Source organism: Aquarana catesbeiana, linkage group LG06, assembly GCF_042186555.1.
Source record: "Aquarana catesbeiana isolate 2022-GZ linkage group LG06, ASM4218655v1, whole genome shotgun sequence".
Classification (NCBI taxonomy): domain Eukaryota; kingdom Metazoa; phylum Chordata; class Amphibia; order Anura; family Ranidae; genus Aquarana; species Aquarana catesbeiana.
Window position 1 is genome coordinate 367,217,489 of NC_133329.1, and position 19,721 is coordinate 367,237,209.

The following is a 19,721-nucleotide window of genomic DNA, read 5'->3' on the forward strand; positions in this document are numbered from 1 at the left end:
GCGATCGCTAACAGTTTTTTTGCTAGCATTTTGGTGAACTAGCAAGCACCAGCCCCAGGCAGCATCAGGTTAGCGCCAGTACCGCTAACACCCACGCACGTACCGTACACCTCCCTTAGTGGTATAGTATCTGAACGGATCAATTTCTGGTCCGATCAGATCTATACTAGCATCCCCAGCAGTTTAGGGTTCCCAAAAACGCAGTGTTAGAGGGATCAGCCCAGATACCTGCTAGCACCTGCGTCTTGCCCCTCCGCCTGGCCCAGCCCAGCCCACCCAAGTGCAGTATCGATCGATCATTGACACTTACAAATCACTAAACGCATAACTGCAGCGTTCGCAGAGTCAGGCCTGATCCCTGCGATCGCTAACAGTTTTTTTGGTAGCATTTTGGTGAACTGGCAAGCACCAGCCCCAGGCAGCGTCAGGTTAGCGCCAGTACCGTTAACACCCACGCACGTGCCGTACACCTCCCTTAGTGGTATAGTATCTGAATGGATCAATATCTGATACGATCAGATCTATACTAGCGTCCCCAGCAGTTTAGGGTTCCCAAAAACGCAGTGTTAGCGGGATCAGCCCAGATACCTGCTAGCACCTGCGTTTTGCCCCTCCGCCCGGCCCAGCCCACCCAAGTGCAGTATCGATCGATCACTGTCACTTACAAAACACTAAACGCATAACTGCAGCGTTCGCAGAGTCAGGCCTGATCCCTGCGATCGCTAACAGTTTTTTTGGAAGCTTTTTATTGAACTGGCAAGCGCCAGCGGCCTAGTACACCCCGGTCGTAGTCAAACCAGCACTGCAGTAACACTTGGTGACGTGGCGAGTCCCATAAGTGCAGTTCAAGCTGGTGAGGTGGCAAGCACAAGTAGTGTCCCGCTGCCACCAAAAAGACAAACACAGGCCCGTCGTGCCCATAATACCCTTCCTGCTGCATTCGCCAATCCTAATTGGGAACCCACCACTTCTGCAGCACCCGTACTTCCCCCATTCACATCCCCAACCAAATGCAGTCGGCTGCATGAGAGGCATTTTTATGTCCTCCCGAGTACCCCTACCCAACGAACCCCCCCAAAAAAGATGTCATGTCTGCAGCAAGCGCGGATATAGGCGTGACACCCGCTATTATTGTCCCTCCTGTCCTGACAATCCTGGTCTTTGCATTGGTGAATGTTTTGAACGCTACCATTCATTAGTTGAGTATTAGCGTAGGGTACAGCATTGCACAGACTAGGCACACTTTCAGAGGGTCTCCCAAGATGCCATCGCATTTTGAGAGACCCGAACCTGGAACCGGTTACAGTTATAAAAGTTAGTTACAAAAAAAGTGTAAAAAAAAAAAAAATATATATATAAAATAAAAAAAAATTGTTGTCGTTTTATTGTTCTCTCTCTCTCTCTCTCTATTCTCTCTCTCTATTGTTCTGCTCTTTTTTACTGTATTCTATTCTGCAAAGTTTTATTGTTATTATGTTTTATCATGTTTTTTTTTCAGGTCTGCAATTTTTTATACTTTACCGTTTACTGTGCTTTATTGTTAACCATTTTTTTGTCTTCAGGTACGCCATTCACGACTTTGAGTGGTTATACCAGAATGATGCCTGCAGGTTTAGGTATCATCTTGGTATCATTCTTTTCAGCCAGCGGTCGGCTTTCATGTAAAAGCAATCCTAGCGGCTAATTAGCCTCTAGACTGCCTTTACAAGCCGTGGGAGGGAATGCCCCCCCCCCCACCGTCTTCCGTGTTTTTCTCTGGCTCTCCTGTCTCAACAGGGAACCTGAGAATGCAGCCGGTGATTCAGCCAGCTGACCATAGAGCTGATCAGAGACCAGAGTGGCTCCAATCATCTCTATGGCCTAAGAAACCGGAAGCTACGAGCATTTTATGACTTAGATTTCGCCGGATGTAAATAGCGCCATTGGGAAATTGGGGAAGCATTTTATCACACCGATCTTGGTGTGGTCAGATGCTTTGAGGGCAGAGGAGAGATCTAGGGTCTAATAGACCACAATTTTTTCAAAAAAGAGTACCTGTCACTACCTATTGCTATCATAGGGGATATTTACATTCCCCGAGATAACAATAAAAATGATTAAAAAAAAAAAAATGAAAGGAACAGTTTAAAAATAAGATAAAAAAAGCAAAAAATAATAAAGAAAAAAAAAAAAAGCACCCCTGTCGCCCCCTGCTCTTGCGCTAAGGCGAACGCAAGCGGCGGTCTGTCGTCAAACGTAAACAGCAATTGCACCATGCATGTGAGGTATCACCGCGAAGGTCAGATCGAGGGCAGTAATTTTAGCAGTAGACCTCCTCTGTAAATCTAAAGTGGTAACCTGTAAAGGCTTTTAAAGGTGTATTTATTTTGTTGCCACTGAACGTTTGTGCGCAATTGTAAAGCATGTCATGTTTGGTATCCATGTACTCGGCCTAAGATCATCTTTTTTATTTCATCAAACATTTGGGCAATATAGTGTGTTTTAGTGCATTCAAATTTAAAAAAGTGTGTTTTTCCCCAAAAAATGCGTTTGAAAAATCGCTGCGCAAATACTGTGTGAAAAAAAATAATGAAACACCCACCATTTTAATCTGTAGAGCATTTGCTTTAAAAAAATATATAATGTTTGGGGGTTCAAAGTAATTTTCTTGCAAAAAAAAATAACTTTTTCATGTAATCAAAAAGTGTCAGAAAGGGCTTTGTCTTCAAGTGGTTAGAAGAGTGGGTGATGTGTGACATAAGCTTCTAAAAGTTGTGCATAAAATGCCAGGACAGTTCAAAACCCCCCCAAATGACCCCATTTTGGAAAGTAGACACCCCAAGCTATTTGCTGAGAGGCATGTCGAGTCCATGGAATATTTTATATTGCGACACAAGTTGCGGGAAAGAGACTAATTTTTTTTTTTTTTTTTTTTTGCACAAAGTTGTCACTAAATGATATATTGCTCAAACATGCCATGGGAATATGTGAAATTACACCCCAAAATACATTCTGTTGCTTCTCCTGAGTACGGGGATACCACATGTGTGGGACTTTTTGGGAGCCTAGTCGCGTACGGGACCCCGAAAACCAAGCACCGCCTTCAGGCTTTCTAAGGGCGTGAATTTTTGATTTCACTCTTCACTGCCTATCACAGTTTCGGAGGCCATGGAATGCCCAGGTGGCACAAAACCCCCCCAAATGACCCCATTTTGGAAAGTAGACACCCCAAGCTATTTGCTGAGAGGTATAGTGAGTATTTTGCAGACCTCACTTTTTGTCACAAAGTTTTGAAAATTGAAAAAAGAAAAAAAAAAAAAAATCTTTTTTCTTGTCTTTCTTCATTTTCAAAAACAAATGAGAGCTGCAAAATACTCACCATGCCTCTCAGCAAATAGCTTGGGGTGTCTACTTTCCAAAATGGGGTCATTTGGGGGGGTTTTGTGCCACCTGAGCATTCCATGGCCTCCGAAACGGTGATAGGCAGTGAAGAGTAAAATCAAAAATTCACGCCCTTAAAAACGCTGAAGGCGGTGATTGGTTTTCGGGGCCCCGTACGCGGCTAGGCTCCCAAAAAGTCCCACACATGTGGTATCCCCATACTCAGGAGAAGCAGCTAAATGTATTTTGGGGTGCAATTCCACATATGCCCATGGCCTGTGTGAGCAATATATCATTTAGTGACAACTTTGTGCAAAAAAAAAAAAAAAAAAAAAAGTGTCACTTTCCCGCAACTTGTGTCAAAATATAAAATATTCCATGGACTCAATATGCCTCTCAGCAAATAGCTTGGGGTGTCTACTTTCCAAAATGGGGTCATTTGTGGGGGTTTTGTACTGCCCTGCCATTTTAGCACCTCAAGAAATGACATAGGCAGTCATAAACTAAAAGCTGTGTAAATTCCAGAAAATGTACCCTAGTTTGTAGACGCTATAACTTTTGCGCAAACCAATAAATATACGCTTATTGACATTTTTTTTACCAAAGACATGTGGCCGAATAAATTTTGGCCTAAATGTATGACTAAAATTGAGTTTATTGGATTTTTTTTATAACAAAAAGTAGAAAATATCATTTTTTTCCCAAATTTTCGGTCTTTTTCCGTTTATAGCGCAAAAAATAAAAACCGCAGAGGTGATCAAATACCATCAAAAGAAAGCTCTATTTGTGGGAAGAAAAGGACGCAAATTTTGTTTGGGTACAGCATTGCATGACCGCGCAATTAGCAGTTAAAGCGACGCAGTGCCAAATTGGAAAAAGACCTCTGGTCCTTAGGCAGCATAATGGTCCGGGGCTCAAGTGGTTAATAAGGACACTTACCTGTCCAGAGAGCCTGTGATGTTGCCCCCCGAGGCTGATCTGTCCATCGGATGGGGTTAGGCGTCGCCATTGTACCCAAGGGAAACCGGCAGTGGAGCCTTTGGGCTTCACAGCCGGTTTCCTACTGCGCATGCGCGAGTCGCGCAGCGCTTTCTGAATGGCCCCGTCGTCTTCTGGGACACACACAGGTTCCAGAAGGCAGCGGGGGCGGGAAGGAGGAGGGAAAGAGCCAAAAGAGGAAATGACATACCTCGCTGCGGCAAGGCTGGGACGGAAATTCACCTTTTTACTACTAAGGTAAGAAAAAATAATAATTGTATATCCAAAAACAAGGGGTGGTCATTGATTTAAGAGCAAGAAATTAAGTTGGGTGGACCTCCGCTTTAATTGTTTCTGTCGCAAGTGCACTAGTACAGCTAAAATTACCTTAGCCAAGTACGCTAAACTTGGTGATCATCTTACGTGTACAGCCGGATTTGTATCAGTATAGTTTTACAATAAAGATGGCTCATTACATTTATCGATTTTTTATTATTTATAGGTGAGATACCATGAAGATTTTGAAAAACAGAAGGGAAGTTTCACTCCTGTGGTCACTGACCCAATAACAGAGAGAGTGAAGAAAAACACCATCGACTTCAGTGACATTAACTACAGAGGAATCCAGAGGAAGGTTGTGGAAATTGAGCGCAAGAGAAGTGAACAGGATCAAGATGTCACAGGTACTTGATAACATTTGCAGTTTGTCCGTTTAGTATTTTAAGACCAGTGCCTTCAAGCTTCTCCTGGGAAGTGAACCCTTCAATTTGAAGTGTTACTCTGGTTTGATTGAACCTAAACTCCAGGCAAAAAAACTTTCTAAACATTTTCCCTAATAGCTGCAAGGGATATAAATCCACATTGTGCACACCAGATGCCTTTGTAAACCTAGATATTACCTTATAAATGTATAAAAGAAAAAAACGTGCTGAAAAGATGTGTCCTTGAATGCACCAATGAAAAAGCAGCAGCATGTAGTGCGATAACACAAAAGTCCAAAATAAAATAAAGAAGCTGCACTAAAAAGGATTGAAGTATGCCCAAAAATTATGAATATCCAAATGGAAGCACTTAAAATCTTGCAATCACCATAGTGTGCACACACAAACAAGGTAAAATGCCCGACCACCGTAGCTGTAGATTAGGCTTACCAGACGGCAAGCTTTAAAGGCGGATGGCTTTCAACCCAGCCCGGCCTCTAAGCTTGTAGATGATAACAATAGGGATGATGATTTGGATGGTAGAAATCCCTCACTTATATCGGTATCCATTCTCTCAATATGTACCCCAAAAGAGAAAAGAACTAGTCATAGTGGAATAAATCCAAGCTAACTTTAATAAAAGGTAGTATTGCACTTACAGTTAAGAGGTAGTAGTATCGCGTATATAAAAAGCTGGCCGGCATAAAACAAAACGGAGCCCGTCCTCCTCTGCAAATCGCGTGGTAGCGTCACTACGTGCCTTCCTCCAGACGCGTGTCGTCATCAGCAGACGTTGTCAAGTTGATTGCAAGATTTTAAGTGCTTCCATTTGGATATTCATAATTTTTGGGCATACTTCAATCTTTTTTAGCGCAGCTGCTTTATTTTATTTTACCTTATAAATGTAGCAGTAACACCATAACTGATCTAGTCTGTGAAGAAAGCAAAGCTGTTGGTTGGATCCAGCAGGTCCATCAGTAAAGGCTGCCTGCCAAAAACTAGAGGAGGGTGGATACAAGACTAGTCACCCTGCAGAAAGGAAGTGGGTAGCAGTGACCAGTCTTTACGACGGGAAGCTCCTGCACGAAGACACAGAACTGGAATACAGCACAGATTAGGAAGAAATACACAAAAGACACTAAGATTGAAGTAAGCTGCATTCACATACCCTGGAAGCCCTGAGATTTAAAGTGGTTCTAAAGGCTGAAGGTTTTTGTTTTTTTTTATTTTTTATTTTTAACAGACAAAAGGGGGCCCACATGGACCTATGTCGTACAATATACAGTATATCTTCATCACACAGCAATACAAAAGAAACTTAGTGTATCAAGCATTGTTTTTGACAAGTATATAAATCAATAAAATATATATTTCTTGAGTTGCGGTGTATTAAGTAAATACGGTCCCATGAGCTCCCTCCCTTCTTTTTCCATTTTTCAAAAAGATAGCATAGATTCCTATAGTCAGGAGGGGAGAGATAGTGGGAGAAAATAAAGTTGGGGGGGGAAGGAAAAGAAAAAGAGAAAAGAGAGGGGGGGTAGGGGAATGTTCCACGCGATCATGGGGCGACTTGAGTCGTTGCTGAAAGGCAATTGAGATGTCCAGAATCCTGTATCTAGATTTTAAAAAATTGATAAAAAATTGAGATGGCTTGTGAGTATTCAAACAATCGGAATAGCTTCTCATAAAGCTTGTCCCTCGTTAAAAAATATAAACAAGTTCCAACCCTGCCATGTTTTGGAGAATTTTTCCTGTCTGTTTTGTGCAGTATGAATGAGGTCTTCCATATGTTTAATTTCTTCTACTTTTTTGATCCATAAGTCTATGGTTGGTGGGGTTGAGGACTTCCAACGTAGTGGAATGCAGGCCTTAGCTGCATCTAGGAGATGTCGGAGTACGGCTGAAGGTTTTTTACTTTCATGCATTCTGTGCATGAAGGTAAAAAACCTATGTTCAGCAGCCATTCAGCCCCCCCTTAATACTTACCTGAGCTCCCTCTTAAACCAGCGATGTGCACAAGAGCATCGGCTCTCCGGGGACTCTCCCTCCTCATCGGCTGAGACAGCAGCGTGAGCCATGGCTGTCAATCACGGCCAGTGAGCCAATGAGGAGAAAAAGAGAGTGGGGCTGAGCCATGGCTCCTTGTCTGAATGGACACGCAAAATAGTGGCTCGGGAGCACACCTGCTTGGGTGCCCCATTGCAAGCTGCTTGCTCTGGGGGCACTCGACAGGAGGGAGGGGCCAGGAGCTCCAGCAGGGGGACCTGAGAAGAGGAGGATCGGGGCTGCTCTGTGCAAAACCACTGCACTGAGCAGGTAAGTATGACATGTTTGTTGTTTTTTTTTTTACCTTTAATAGCACTTTAAGCATATATTGGTCCTGCAATGTGATAAGTTGACTCACAGACCAATAGGGAGGTGTGTGTGAGGCAGAAGAGGTGTGTCAGTGGACCATCTTCGTAGATGGGCTTTATAGTTACAAGTCAAACATTAACTTTCGTGTGATAGGTTTTGATGCTGTTTTTTCTTTGGTGCTCTAGCCATCTACAATTTTGGAAATGTTTAGAGGATTTAAATTTCAGTTACTCAACTTTTTTTTTAAAATAAATATTGCTTTACAATTTGTTATCGTTATTATCTATTCTTTAGTTTAAATGCTGTAATATAACAGATTGCAGGTTATGGGTTACAAATTACAGAATAGGTCAGGTTCTGGCATATATAACAATCCAACTCATTTTTTTTTTTTATTTCTGTTCCCCGCAGATCTTAGAGTATGGCGTACAAATCCTGGATCTGTCTTTGACTATGACCCAGCTGAAGATAACATACAATCAAGAAGCTTACACATGCTTTCTGGTGGGTACCTTCCTATATGTCAGTGCTTCGTTACCTTGAATAACCTCCAGAAAAAAAGATTGAGTTACAGAAAGAGAAATATCAAATTTTAAGTTACACTCTAAAAAAAATGTAGAAGATAAAAATGCCAAGTTATGTATGCGTGAAACACAAGGTGAAGCCCTACACATTCCAGTATATCACAATGATCATATTGAAGTTGTTGAAGTTTCTGTACGTTTTTAGATAGGCTCTTGAATTCCTACATTGCTGAAATATAACAATCAACATGCTGCCCAATGCAAAATTTAGAAAAATTTGCAAGTGAAAAAGTGGGTACAGTATGTAAATTGTTCTCTCAGGTTATGGGCATTCAAATATCTACATATAAAGTGAATAGTGCCAATCAGCGCCTGAATAACTTCCTAAAGTGCAATGTGCATAAACAATCAAAAAAGTATCAATAAAAACCCCACAGCTGCTATAACACTCTCAGTGATTCACCACACCAAAATAAATTACTCTCTTAGTGCCGGTTCACACAGGGGCGACTTGTCAGGCGACCTAGCCACCTGACAAGTCGCCTCCCGTTCTGTACTACGGAACCGTTCTAATAGGAGCGACGCAAGTCGCTCCGACTTAGAAAAAGGTTCCTGTAGTATTTTGGGGGCGACTTCAGGCGACTTGCATTGACTTCTATGCAGAAGTCGTTTTGCAAGTCGCCGCTGAAGTCGTGTGCAGGTCGCCTCAGTGAGGCGACCTGCAAGTCGTGCCGCCCCCGTGTGAACCGGCACTTATAGTGAAGCACTGTATAACTTGTGAATTATTACATAAATCTATAAATAAAACTCCCCCTACAATACTTTCATATATTAGTGAATAATACAACTGTGAATACGCAACCAGTCCATAAATGTGTAAAATTCATGTGTTCTAATACTTCAATGTTAATATAAAGCCCGTTCATATATATCAATGTGTATAAACATCCACCGCTGTGCTCATCCGTCCTCACTGGGATCCGTTATGTGTGCACACCATCACCAGCCAAATTGCCTGCTCACCTCACGGATGAGTTAAAAATTCAAATAATGGTCTCTTCTTTGTACCAGTATGTCTTTCCTCTCCATAGTTTCTCTATAACTGTTTATTAACTGCTTCCCAACCGCCTCATGCAGATATACTGCGGCAGAAGAGCACGTACAGGCAGAATAACGTACCTGTACATTGCCCTTTAACGTACAGGTACGTTATTCTGCCTGTACGTGCTCTTCTGCCACATTATATCTGCGTGAGGTATGTCTACCTCACTCGCGTCTGCCCTCTGTCAGACGCGAGTGAGAAAAAGCAGATGAGCGGCTCTTCCTGTTTACATTGTGATCAGCCGTGATGGTCTCACCTTTGTTCCTCCACGATCTCTCTTTTTAGTGCAAAATCAGCTGATAGCTTCAAATGGATCAAATCAGGAATCTTACTCCTTCACTCCACGCCTGCAGCTCGCAGACACTCCTACTTCCTGTGGACCACGGAACTAAGATTTCCTCTAAATGAATCCTTGTCACCATGTAAGGACACCTTCCTTTAACTATAGGCAGCGAGTTCCTTCACAACACTATTGCTGACTGCCGCAATGATCTCACGTTAACAATCTAAGCAGGAAATTACTAATACATGCCTTCATTTAATCACTTATTCACAGTCTAAGACCCATTAATACATTTTATCATCTTGTACCATTCCTTCATAGATGGTAAATCTTGTTAAACCACTTGCCGCCCGCCATATAACAAAATGACATCGGCAAAGTGGTTGCGATATCCCGACCAGATGTCATATGACGTCTTTCAGGATATCAAGCCGCTGCGTGCCCCCGGGGGCGTGCATCGCGGCGATCGTTGTTGTGGCGCGTCAGTCTGACAAACCGCAACTCCGATCTAGGTAAAGAGTCTCTGACAGAATCTCTTTACCACGTGATCAGCCGTGTCCAATCAATCAATGTAAACAGGAAGAGCCGTTCATCTGCTTTTCCTCACTCACGTCTGACAGAGGGCAGACGCAAGTGAGGTAGATATACTTCACGCAGATATACTGCGGCAGAAGAGCACATACAGGCAGAATGACATACCTGTACGTTAAAGGGCAACGTACAGGTACGTTATTCTGCCTGTACATGCTCTTCTGCAGCAGTATATCTGCGTGAGGCGGTTGGGAAGCGGTTAACAGTTATGGAGAAACTGGAGAGGAAAGACATACTGGTACAAAGGAGAGACCATTATTTGAATTTTTAACTCATCCGTGAGGTGAGCAGGCAATTTGGCTGGTGATGGTGTGCACACATAACGGATCCAAGTGAGGAAGGATGAGCACAGCGGTGGATGTTTATATACATTTATATATATGAGCTGGCTTTGTATTAACATTGAAGTATTAGAACACATGAATTTTACACATTTATTGCGTATTCACAGTTGTATTATTCACTAATATATGAAAGTATTGTAGGGGGAGTTTTATTCATAGTTTTATTTATAGATTTATTGATTTATGTCTTGCAGAGCAACAGCCTATTCACATCCAACACAGTTCCACAGTTCATACTTACCTAGGTGGATGCTGCATCTGTCCCCCGGCGCCTCTACACTGAGAACCGACTGAACGAACATCATCGATGGCTCGGTTCTCTCAGCTCCCCGAGCAGAGAGCTGCTGCCTGTTCCTCCACGCTTACTGAAGCCCTGAGCTGTGGAGGGGCGAGGAGTGGCTGTCTCAGCAGCTCGTTGAGAGGGCTATCAGTCCAGGCACCTGGCAGATCCAGACTCCCAGAGTTGGGATGACGCGGTGCCTGGACTGATATTGGTGACATCAGCAGAGAGTGGACTTCAGTCCACTCTCTGCTGAAAACGGGTCACAGGAGTGCAAAACAAATTGCTCCTGTGACCCATAGGAGAAGCCCAGCCAAACAAGCTCAGGCTGGACTTCTCCTTTAAGTCAGGTAACAGTACTTGCTTTCCCTTCCTTTTTGACCTTCTTTTCTGTGTTTACATAAAAGAATAATAGCCTGGCAGGCTGCCATCCCATTGTTGGGAGGAGGAACCAAAATGAACTGATCTACTGAAGTTAAAGTTTTCCCATTGTAAATGTTGAGAATGAATTACTCCAGAGTGCCTGTAGCTACAGATGTCAATCAGTGCTTCTTTTTAAGGTCATTTACTACTTTCTAATAATATGGCAATGTTTATAGTCTGGCCATAGTTCTACCTTAGGGGGAACTTGTCATTCTTTTAAATCTAAAAAGGTACTACAGAGCACTTTCTTTTTTTTTTTGTTTGTTCTTTTAATCAGAACACCCTTTTCTGCACATCCCTCTGATCAGGTCCATTGTGTTACTAAGGCTTGGTTCACACGTATGCACGTGGCTGCGAGCACGGGCATCGCAGTGATTCCTGCACCCGCAACCACCTTCAGTGAAAACGTGCGGGGCTGCCATTCATTCATTCTGAATGGCACCCCCACGCATGTAAAATCACAGTGAGTGTGCAGGAACCACAGGGGGATTGCATGGTCAAAATGACCATACGATTTCCCTGCAGGCTGCGTTTTGAAAAAGGTGCATGCACCTTTTTCTGCGGAAAACACAGGCACGGCAACCCATTGAAATGAATGGGCTACCATGCCTGCACTAATGTGTCCCACAGAAACACATAGATGTGAACCTAGGGTTAGGGCTTGGCCTATCCTCCATTAGCCATAAGCCCCTCTGCCTGCCATCCCATTAACCAATGCGAGGTAGACAAAAAGTGCACGCACAGACTTTTCATTTGAAAAAAGCTTAATAAGACTAACACTCTCTTTTTTTGAACAGTAATGGTATTAAATATTCTTTTCATTTAGTTCAAGCCCGTCGAAGCCGTGAGCACTCCCGTTCCGCTAGCGCACTTAGCTTGAGTGCTGGGGATGAAAAATCGGAACTTTCTGAGGCGGCTGACCATCACCATTCCTACTACAGCAATGGAGGTCTGTTTACCACCACTATAACAGGTATAGTGAAAATTATTGACCACATCAAGTTTAAAGTTATAGTGCCATAGTTCAGCACTTACCACTATTGTTGTTCCAAAATACTTATAGGCCACAAGGAAAGTTCACATATACTGTTTTATCAAGGTAAGAACAAATTGAACAAGAACTATGCTAAGCCTCCCAGCAAGCCTCATTATCATCTGGCACTGAATAACAGCTTTTAGCAGCAAACTAAGGCTTACAGCAAAAGCTCAGGATTTTCTAGCCCTAAGTTTTTTTTTATATTCTAGGATACAAGCAAGCAAAAACTACTGAGCTTCCACAACAAAGATCTTCTTCTGTAGCAACTCAACAAACAACTGCCTCATCTGTGCCATCACACCCGTCCACAACTGGAGTAAGTATTTAAGAGTGATCATAACACTTACTATACATACATTTTAGACAATTTCACACTAGCGATCCTGACACCAGTGCCAGGACAAGGTCATCCAGCCCCAAGATGCCAGACTGTGCCCCCCTCCCCATTCATGATGTTCAAGCTTTGGGGATCCTACACCCAGCAATCACTCACTTGTTAAAATAACTGCCGCTGTCACTTCTCCTGTCAGCCTTGCAACAGAAGGAAGGCGCCCCATCCCTAAGGTACTTGTCCTGGCCCTGCCTGACACTGATGAGAATTTGCCAGTGGCAATATCCCTGCAGCAAGAATTATCATCTGCTTTATACAGTATGTGTTGCTCCCTCGCTAGCTCTGGCAGCACTCCCTTGCTGCAAACTATACTGCAGAGCATAATTTGCTTTTGAGCGAGCAACACCCCATTTATCCAGTCAAAAAGCTATAGTAATTACCTATTGATCCTGCCAGTTTCTTTTGTCTCCATTGGGCTTGCTGTGATAGGGTGGCAACTCCCAGTGTAGTGTTAGCATTGTCACCCTTACATGCGCTCCTGCTGGGGAACCACAGGCAGCCATGTTGATGCACAGCGTGCCTGATAGATTCCCTATTGTCAGCCCAGGTGCACAAACTCTGCAATATCAGACAGTGCTTGACTGACAACAATTCTTGTGAGAGTCTGGTAGTCAGCATGTTGTTGTTCAGCAGGGGCTTGAAAAGGCACTTTTTTCTTCTTCATGGTCACAGTTCTAACCTTGCAGACAGTGAGGGAGGAAAAGCCACATGACTAATGAAAAAACAATCAAGGATATTAAAGCAGATTTTTCATAGCAAATCATACTTTATACTAATGGTGTATGCCAGCACAATGCTTTGCATGGTTATGAACAGCGGTGTTTGTATTTGCCTTAAAGTGACCCTGTCACATAGCCAAGAAAGAAAAAAAATAGGCAGCACTTTTTAAGAAGCAGATGGGCTGCGTGTTATATTTTTGCTGTCTTGAAGATCCATAGGTGCCCTATTATCCAACACTTCCTACATAACTACAGGACACAGTGGTGTTGTAGCAGGAAGAAGAACAGCTCCTCATAGGTAGAAGCTGTCGGACATACCTGAAAATGTTGGATAGCTGTGGTGCCTGGAGTGCTTCAAGACAGCGAAGATTGGACTTGTATACAAAAGATAGACACAGCAATCCGTTTTGTATAAAACTAAGCATATAATTGTTCTGTTTCAGAAAACGTTCAGAGCCATGTATGACTATCGGGCAGCGGATGATGATGAAGTCTCTTTCAAGGATGGGGACACCATTATGAACGTTCAGACCATAGATGAAGGATGGATGTACGGGACAGTTCAGAGAACTGGCCAGACTGGCATGCTACCAGCTAACTATTTGGAAACCGTTTAATGAATCCTTCATAACTTGACAGATTCGGCAATACCATAAAAAAAAAACAACATTGAATGAAAAAACATTGAATGGCAGCAGCCGTTTTTATTATTCTGTCAACTTACCTTATATGAAATAAAAGCAATTAAAAAAAATAACATCTTAAGCAGCAATTTCCTAACATCGGACTGCAACCTGAATGTACTTTATAGAGATATTTTAGATATTTTTTTCTTTTTCTTGAAAATAACATCAGCTAATGCCAGATTGTCTTTGGTTACCAATTAATTCTTAACTCATATATGTGGCAATTTACGACTTGAACAATGCCATAGGCATCTTACCTGCTATTTGTATGTTCAATATGTTTTCTTACTGTACACTGACATAGCATATTTGCTGGTGTTGTAAAATCCACCAGTTTACACTGGTTTAATCAACTGCCCTAGACTATGACATGATGGAAGAGCCTCTCCCCTCCTCTGCTTGTTAACGCTGCATGCATAAGATTATGTTCTAGGGTCAAAAACATTTAATCCCTGTACATTAGCGATCAATAAAGCTGGGGTTTCTGCAAAATTTGTTTTTTTCATAAATAATGATTACAAAGGTCTATTTAAAATTCAGGAATGAACTATCAATCAGCCAAATAAGGTTTAAGTTGTCTTCCATTTACAACTATAACCTCTACTGGGCAGGCTTTGCACAATATTTTGGAGTGTGTTTGTGAGAATTTGTGCTCATTCAGCCAAAGGAGCATTTGTTAGATCAGGTACTAACAGAGGAAAAGAAGACCTGATTCACATTCCAATTCATCCCAAATGTATTAAACAGGGTTGAAGTCAGAGCTCCAAACAGACCACTCAAGTTCCTTCACCCCAAACTCATTAACTGCTTCCCATCATATCTGTTTTGTAGAAAAGGAGCATGATCATAAACACACAGGGGTGGGACATTTGTCCTTCAGTGGAATGGGTGGAACTCCACCCTTGAGACTCTAAGCTTGGATGATGGTCTGTCTGATCCACTAAGACATGGGTGCTCAACCTGTGGCCCTCCAGCTGTTGCAGAGCTACAAGTCTCATCATGCCTCTGCCTTTGGGAGTCATGCTTGTTTAACTGTCAGTCTTGCAATGCCTCATAGGACTTGTAGTTCTGCAACAGCTGGAGGGCCGCAGTTGAGCACCCATGCACTAAGAAATTGTGGGAAGAGAAATAGCTTCCCCTTTAATGACACTATTAGGAATGATAAGAAGAGATTTAATCTTCCTAGAGGAAGCAGTGGCTGTGAGGTGGACATGCACAGCTTAAACTACAGCTAGGCAATGGAGGGAAGGCTCCTTTTGATGTACTGGATTTGGACAAAGGAACAGAAGAACCAGGTCCTCGAGATAAAAAGCTGAAACTACCTTAGGAATGAAGTTCTGGGCCTTAATACCACCTTCTCCCTGTATAAGACCAGATACAGAATAAGGCAGCCAGCGCAGACACTCACCTTGCAGAGGTGATAACAAGAAATATAACCTGCTACGTGTCAGGGTAGAAGGTAATGTTCCCTATTGGTTCAAGGAAGCATATTTTGCAGAGCCAAGAGAACTAAACCTACTGTGGATCCAATGGATATACAGGGGATAACGCATGGCTGCAGAGAAGACACCTTACACTAAGTTATAAAATGAGAAGCATGAGAAACCTGAGCTTTAATGGTGTTAAGGGTCAAATTCTGGTTCAGGCCGTCTATAAAAAGGGCAGGATCTGTCCCACTGAAAATTTCCTGGGGAGAAAGTTCCTTGTCGTGCACCCAGCAAAGTACGCCTTCCATGTGTGGTGATAGACCTTGTGGGAAGTAGACTTCCTAGCTTTTAACATTGTGGGGATCACCGATTTGGAGATGCCTTTCTTCCCCAGAACCAGGGTTTCAACAGCCATGATGTTTAGGGCAGATACCTTGGTGCAGGATGGTAACTTACTGCATGAGAGAGGATATTTGGCTTATCCTAACTGGGACTGGGATAAGCCCATGGAGCATCTGTCACAGAACCAGATCCACCTCAGCCAGTCCATAGCTCTGAAGATCACTGCCTGTCCTCTGTCTCAATCCTGCTCAGCAAACAAGTTGGCAGAGCACCCACTGCACCACAAAATTTCCACTCGCCTGTTCGCATTCGGCGAGTTGTAATTAGCTGAGGGCGCGCGTGGAGCAGAGGCAGACTGGGCCAACAATTTCCTGGCTATATGCTTCTGGCAGAAGCGGTGCAGCCTTTCTACAGGGCATCAGAGCAACCCAGGGGGTAATTGCTTCCCTGCCCCCTGGGCCACTCTGATGCCCTGTAAAAAAAAAAAAAAAAAAAAAGGGTGGACCGCTTCTGTAAGAAGCGATCAGCCAGGAAACTGTCAGGAGCCAGCCGGATCACACAGAGTGGTAATCTCCTGCTGTAACACAGCTTGGAGATGAAACGCCGGCTGCTGTCAAACAAAGCCCTGCCTGCATCCTATGATAGACAGCACACTGGTCCAATGTTGGTCCAGGAGACAGGACTTTGACAGCGGCTAGCGTTTCATCTCCAAGCTGTTTTGCAGTGGGAGATCCCCCACTCTGTGTGATCTGACTGGCAATCCTCCCTGTAATCCCTGCTGCATTGATGGGCACTGAAAGGCTGCATTAATGGGCATGAATAGGCTGCACTGATGGCCACTAATGATGGGCACTGATAAGACAGCACTGATGGGCCTTCACTGATGGGCACTAATAGCCACTGATGAGGCAGCAATGATGGGCACTTGATAGGGGTTCACTAACGGGTACTGATAGGCTTTATGTTAATATTGTTAAAGTTGTTAATATTTATTCTTGTAACTAAATTCTGCATAAACATTTAACAGTGTAATTTCATGAGATGGTTTAAAAGAGCGTGTTTAGGAGTGGAATTAGGGGCAAGGGCAACTTTTTTTTTTTTTTTAAATAACAAACATGTCATACTTACCTCCACTGTGCAGCTCGTTTTGCACAGAGTGGCCCTGATCCTCGACTTCTGGGGTCCCTTGGCGGCTCCTCCTCACTTCAGATAACTCCCTAGGAGAAGCACTCTCCCGGGGGGGGGTTACCTTGCGGGCACGCTCCCGAGTCCAGCAGTTGGCATCCATAGACACGAATGCCGGACTCGGCCCCACCCCCAGTGTTATTGGATTTGATTGACAGCCGTGGGAGCCAATGGCTGTGCTGCTATCAATCTATACAATCAATACCCGGGACCCCGTGCAGAGAGGGAAAGTGCGTCTCCAGCATGGGAATTACAGGGCTCAGGTAAGTAAAACGCATTAAGGTGAAAAAACATGAGGGTTTACAACCCCTTTAAAGTCCTGGCTAGTAGCTCAGGACTTGACAATTTGAGCCCTGTGTTAGAGGATACCTATACCTGGAGAAAAACATTTCAACTTTACGGTTGAACCTAGAAGACAGGAAGGTCCACTTCTGGCATTTCCCTTTTGTGATTTAGGTTCTGGAACACTTCCATGTGTAGGAACCACTCCCTCTGGTCCAGGTGCTGCCAGCTGACCATGCCTAGGATGTAAACAGGAGACAAGGCTGAGCCATGAAGTTCTGTCCAATACAGGATCTGCTTTAGCTTACCTGCTGTGGCAAGACTTCTGGTACCTCCCTGACAGTTGATGTATGCAACTGCTACGGAACTGGCCTCAAACCATAATATATGATGTGATATCTCCGGCCAGGCTATCATGTTTGAGTCTACTACAGGCATGCTATTTACTTGTAGCATGTGAGTGGATTACTTTTATTGCGCTAGTCTGTGCGCTTTCCCTGTTGCTTTTTTGTCCTCAAAAGGGTACAGCATCAGAACCTTGGATAAACTCTCATGGCAACTGAAGGATGCAAATAAAATTCTGTTCCTGAACACAGAACTAGACACAGACAAAAAAAAAAAAAAGAATTTGAATAACAATGTCAGGATTAGACCCCAGATGAGGAGCCCAAGGTGGATGTAAAATCAACTAAAAGGGAGATAAGTGGGCATCAGCATTTGTGCAAAGAATTAGGCTCAAGAGCCTTGTACTTCAAGGTCTCCAAGGCAGGTTAGGATATGCATGTTCAGGGTGTAATAAAATATCATTACAAAGTGTGGTGATTTTTCTCACAAATGCAAGGGTTACAATGATGTGTGTATAAATGCTGCATTTGCTACTAATGCCAGAAAAAAATGCTCATATGAGAGATTTAATGGCAGGGCTACAGGAAACCAGGCAGAGGTCTAGCTCCTGCAGTAATTAGGACAGAGGGTTTTAAGATCATAATGAGACATGCCCTTAGACATGGGGCCCTGTGCAGGAAAAGTCCTTGTAATTCTTCCTAAACGAGATGACCACCCCTTCTGACTGTAAAGCTGCAAGGTGGCGTAGGGAATCTATTTTTCTTGAAGCAGCAAGGGGTAGTAAAAAAAAAAAAAAAAAATGATGATAGCAATGGAGACGTTGTGTACCAGTTTGAAAGACAAAGTGAAATAAAAGGGCCAGGGCTTCTCTGTTCTAGGACAGAGGAAACGGGACGGGACGGGGAGGGGGGTTGGGGGGTATACCTTCGTTGTGCAGAAGGCTTCTGAGCAGGTGAAGGGTTTGCCACCAAAGGATGGTCCTGCAGTAGATGAACAGATAGTATAACTGTATGTAATGTGGAGGGAAGGAAAAAAAAAAAATCAATAGGTAGGTACAATTGTGGCTAGGGGGGTAGGCACCCCTTTCCTTCCTTCTGTAGCTGCCTCAATGTATTCCTCAAAGGATTTTTCAAAGAGGGGCTAATCCTCAAAAAACATGCCCAAAAGTCATCCTTCCCAAGTAGGGTCTGCTCACCAAGCTCTAAGTGATTAACCACTTCAGTGCCAGAAGGTTTTACCCCCCCCCCCCCCTTTTGCAATATGGCACTGCGTTACTTTAAGTACTGTATTTATTGGCATATAACACACACACCTTTTCACCCAGAAAATCGGGTGCTAATAGTGTGTGCGTGTTATACACCAATACTGCAATTTGGACTGCCTAGGAGGGAACGGGGAGGGGGGGCGGGACGAGTGCCGTCAGATTACATACAGGGAGAATCTCCTGTTTACTCAGCGGACTCTGTATTAGGAAGTCCCTTCTCCTGGGCCGGCATTGGACCAGTGCTCTGTCTATCATAGAAGCAGGTCCAGGAGGTGGGATTTTGCATTAAAGAGGCTGCTGAGTAAACAGGAGATTCTTTCTGTATGTAATCTGATGGCGCTCGTCCTGCCCCCCTCCCTGTCCCCTCCGAGGCAGCAGTAATCCGAGTTGAGGCTGCAGATGGGCATTGATCAAGCTGCAATGATGGGCAATTGTGAGGCTGCAGATGGGCATTGATCAAGCTGCAATGATGGGCAATTAATTGTGAGGTTGCAGATGGGCAATGGTGAGGCTGCATTGATGGGCAATGGTGAGGCTGCATTGATGGGCACTGACCCTTATTTTGCTTCAAAGTTCCTACTTTAAAATTTAAGTTTTGTTCCTGAAACATTCCTCCTAAAACGAAGGTGTGTGTTATATGCCGATAAATACGGTAATTGTTTTCACCTACTATATATCGATACCAAATGTCTATGTGTATGGGCACCATGGTGTCCTCTGTCCTTCTCAGGTACCTGCCTATTAGCTATGACTGCATGCTGGCTTTTTCTTAAGTCTCAGCGAAGGAGTTCTCTGTCGCCATGTAACAAGTAGTTAATAGACAGTTGCAGAGCTCATGGGATTCATTATTCATGTAGGATTCATTACTGACCATCTGACATCACACAGCACTTCTTCAGCTATAAAAAAAAAAAAAAAAAAATACAAGTATTACATTATTTGGCAATATTTTACATACAGTGCCTTTAAAAAGTATTCATACCCATTGAAATTTTCCACATTTTGTCATGTTACAACCAAAAAATGTAAATGGATTTTATGTGATAGACCAACACAAAGTGGCACATAATTGTGATGTGGAAAAATGCAACATAGCTCAAGCT

General features: G+C 43.4%; 1 protein-coding gene across 22 annotated transcripts in view; it reads left to right on the forward strand.

The window, feature by feature from the left end:
* The window catches only part of NEB (nebulin), a 309,390-nt gene extending 295,125 nt beyond the window's left edge, over window positions 1–14,265 (forward strand). For 18 of the 22 annotated variants that reach the window (XM_073634160.1, XM_073634165.1, XM_073634164.1 and 15 more), the window contains 6 exons: window positions 4,841–5,021; window positions 7,806–7,898; window positions 11,768–11,914; window positions 12,005–12,040; window positions 12,187–12,293; window positions 13,531–14,265. In XM_073634160.1, coding sequence (XP_073490261.1) covers window positions 4,841–5,021; window positions 7,806–7,898; window positions 11,768–11,914; window positions 12,005–12,040; window positions 12,187–12,293; window positions 13,531–13,704 — 738 coding nt within the window. In that variant the 3' untranslated portion in view covers window positions 13,705–14,265. The remainder of the gene's footprint in view (window positions 1–4,840; window positions 5,022–7,805; window positions 7,899–11,767; window positions 11,915–12,004; window positions 12,041–12,186; window positions 12,294–13,530) is intronic. The other 4 variants (XM_073634162.1, XM_073634182.1, XM_073634183.1 and 1 more) reach the window with 2 other exon arrangements.
* Window positions 14,266–19,721: the final 5,456 nt, after the last annotated feature.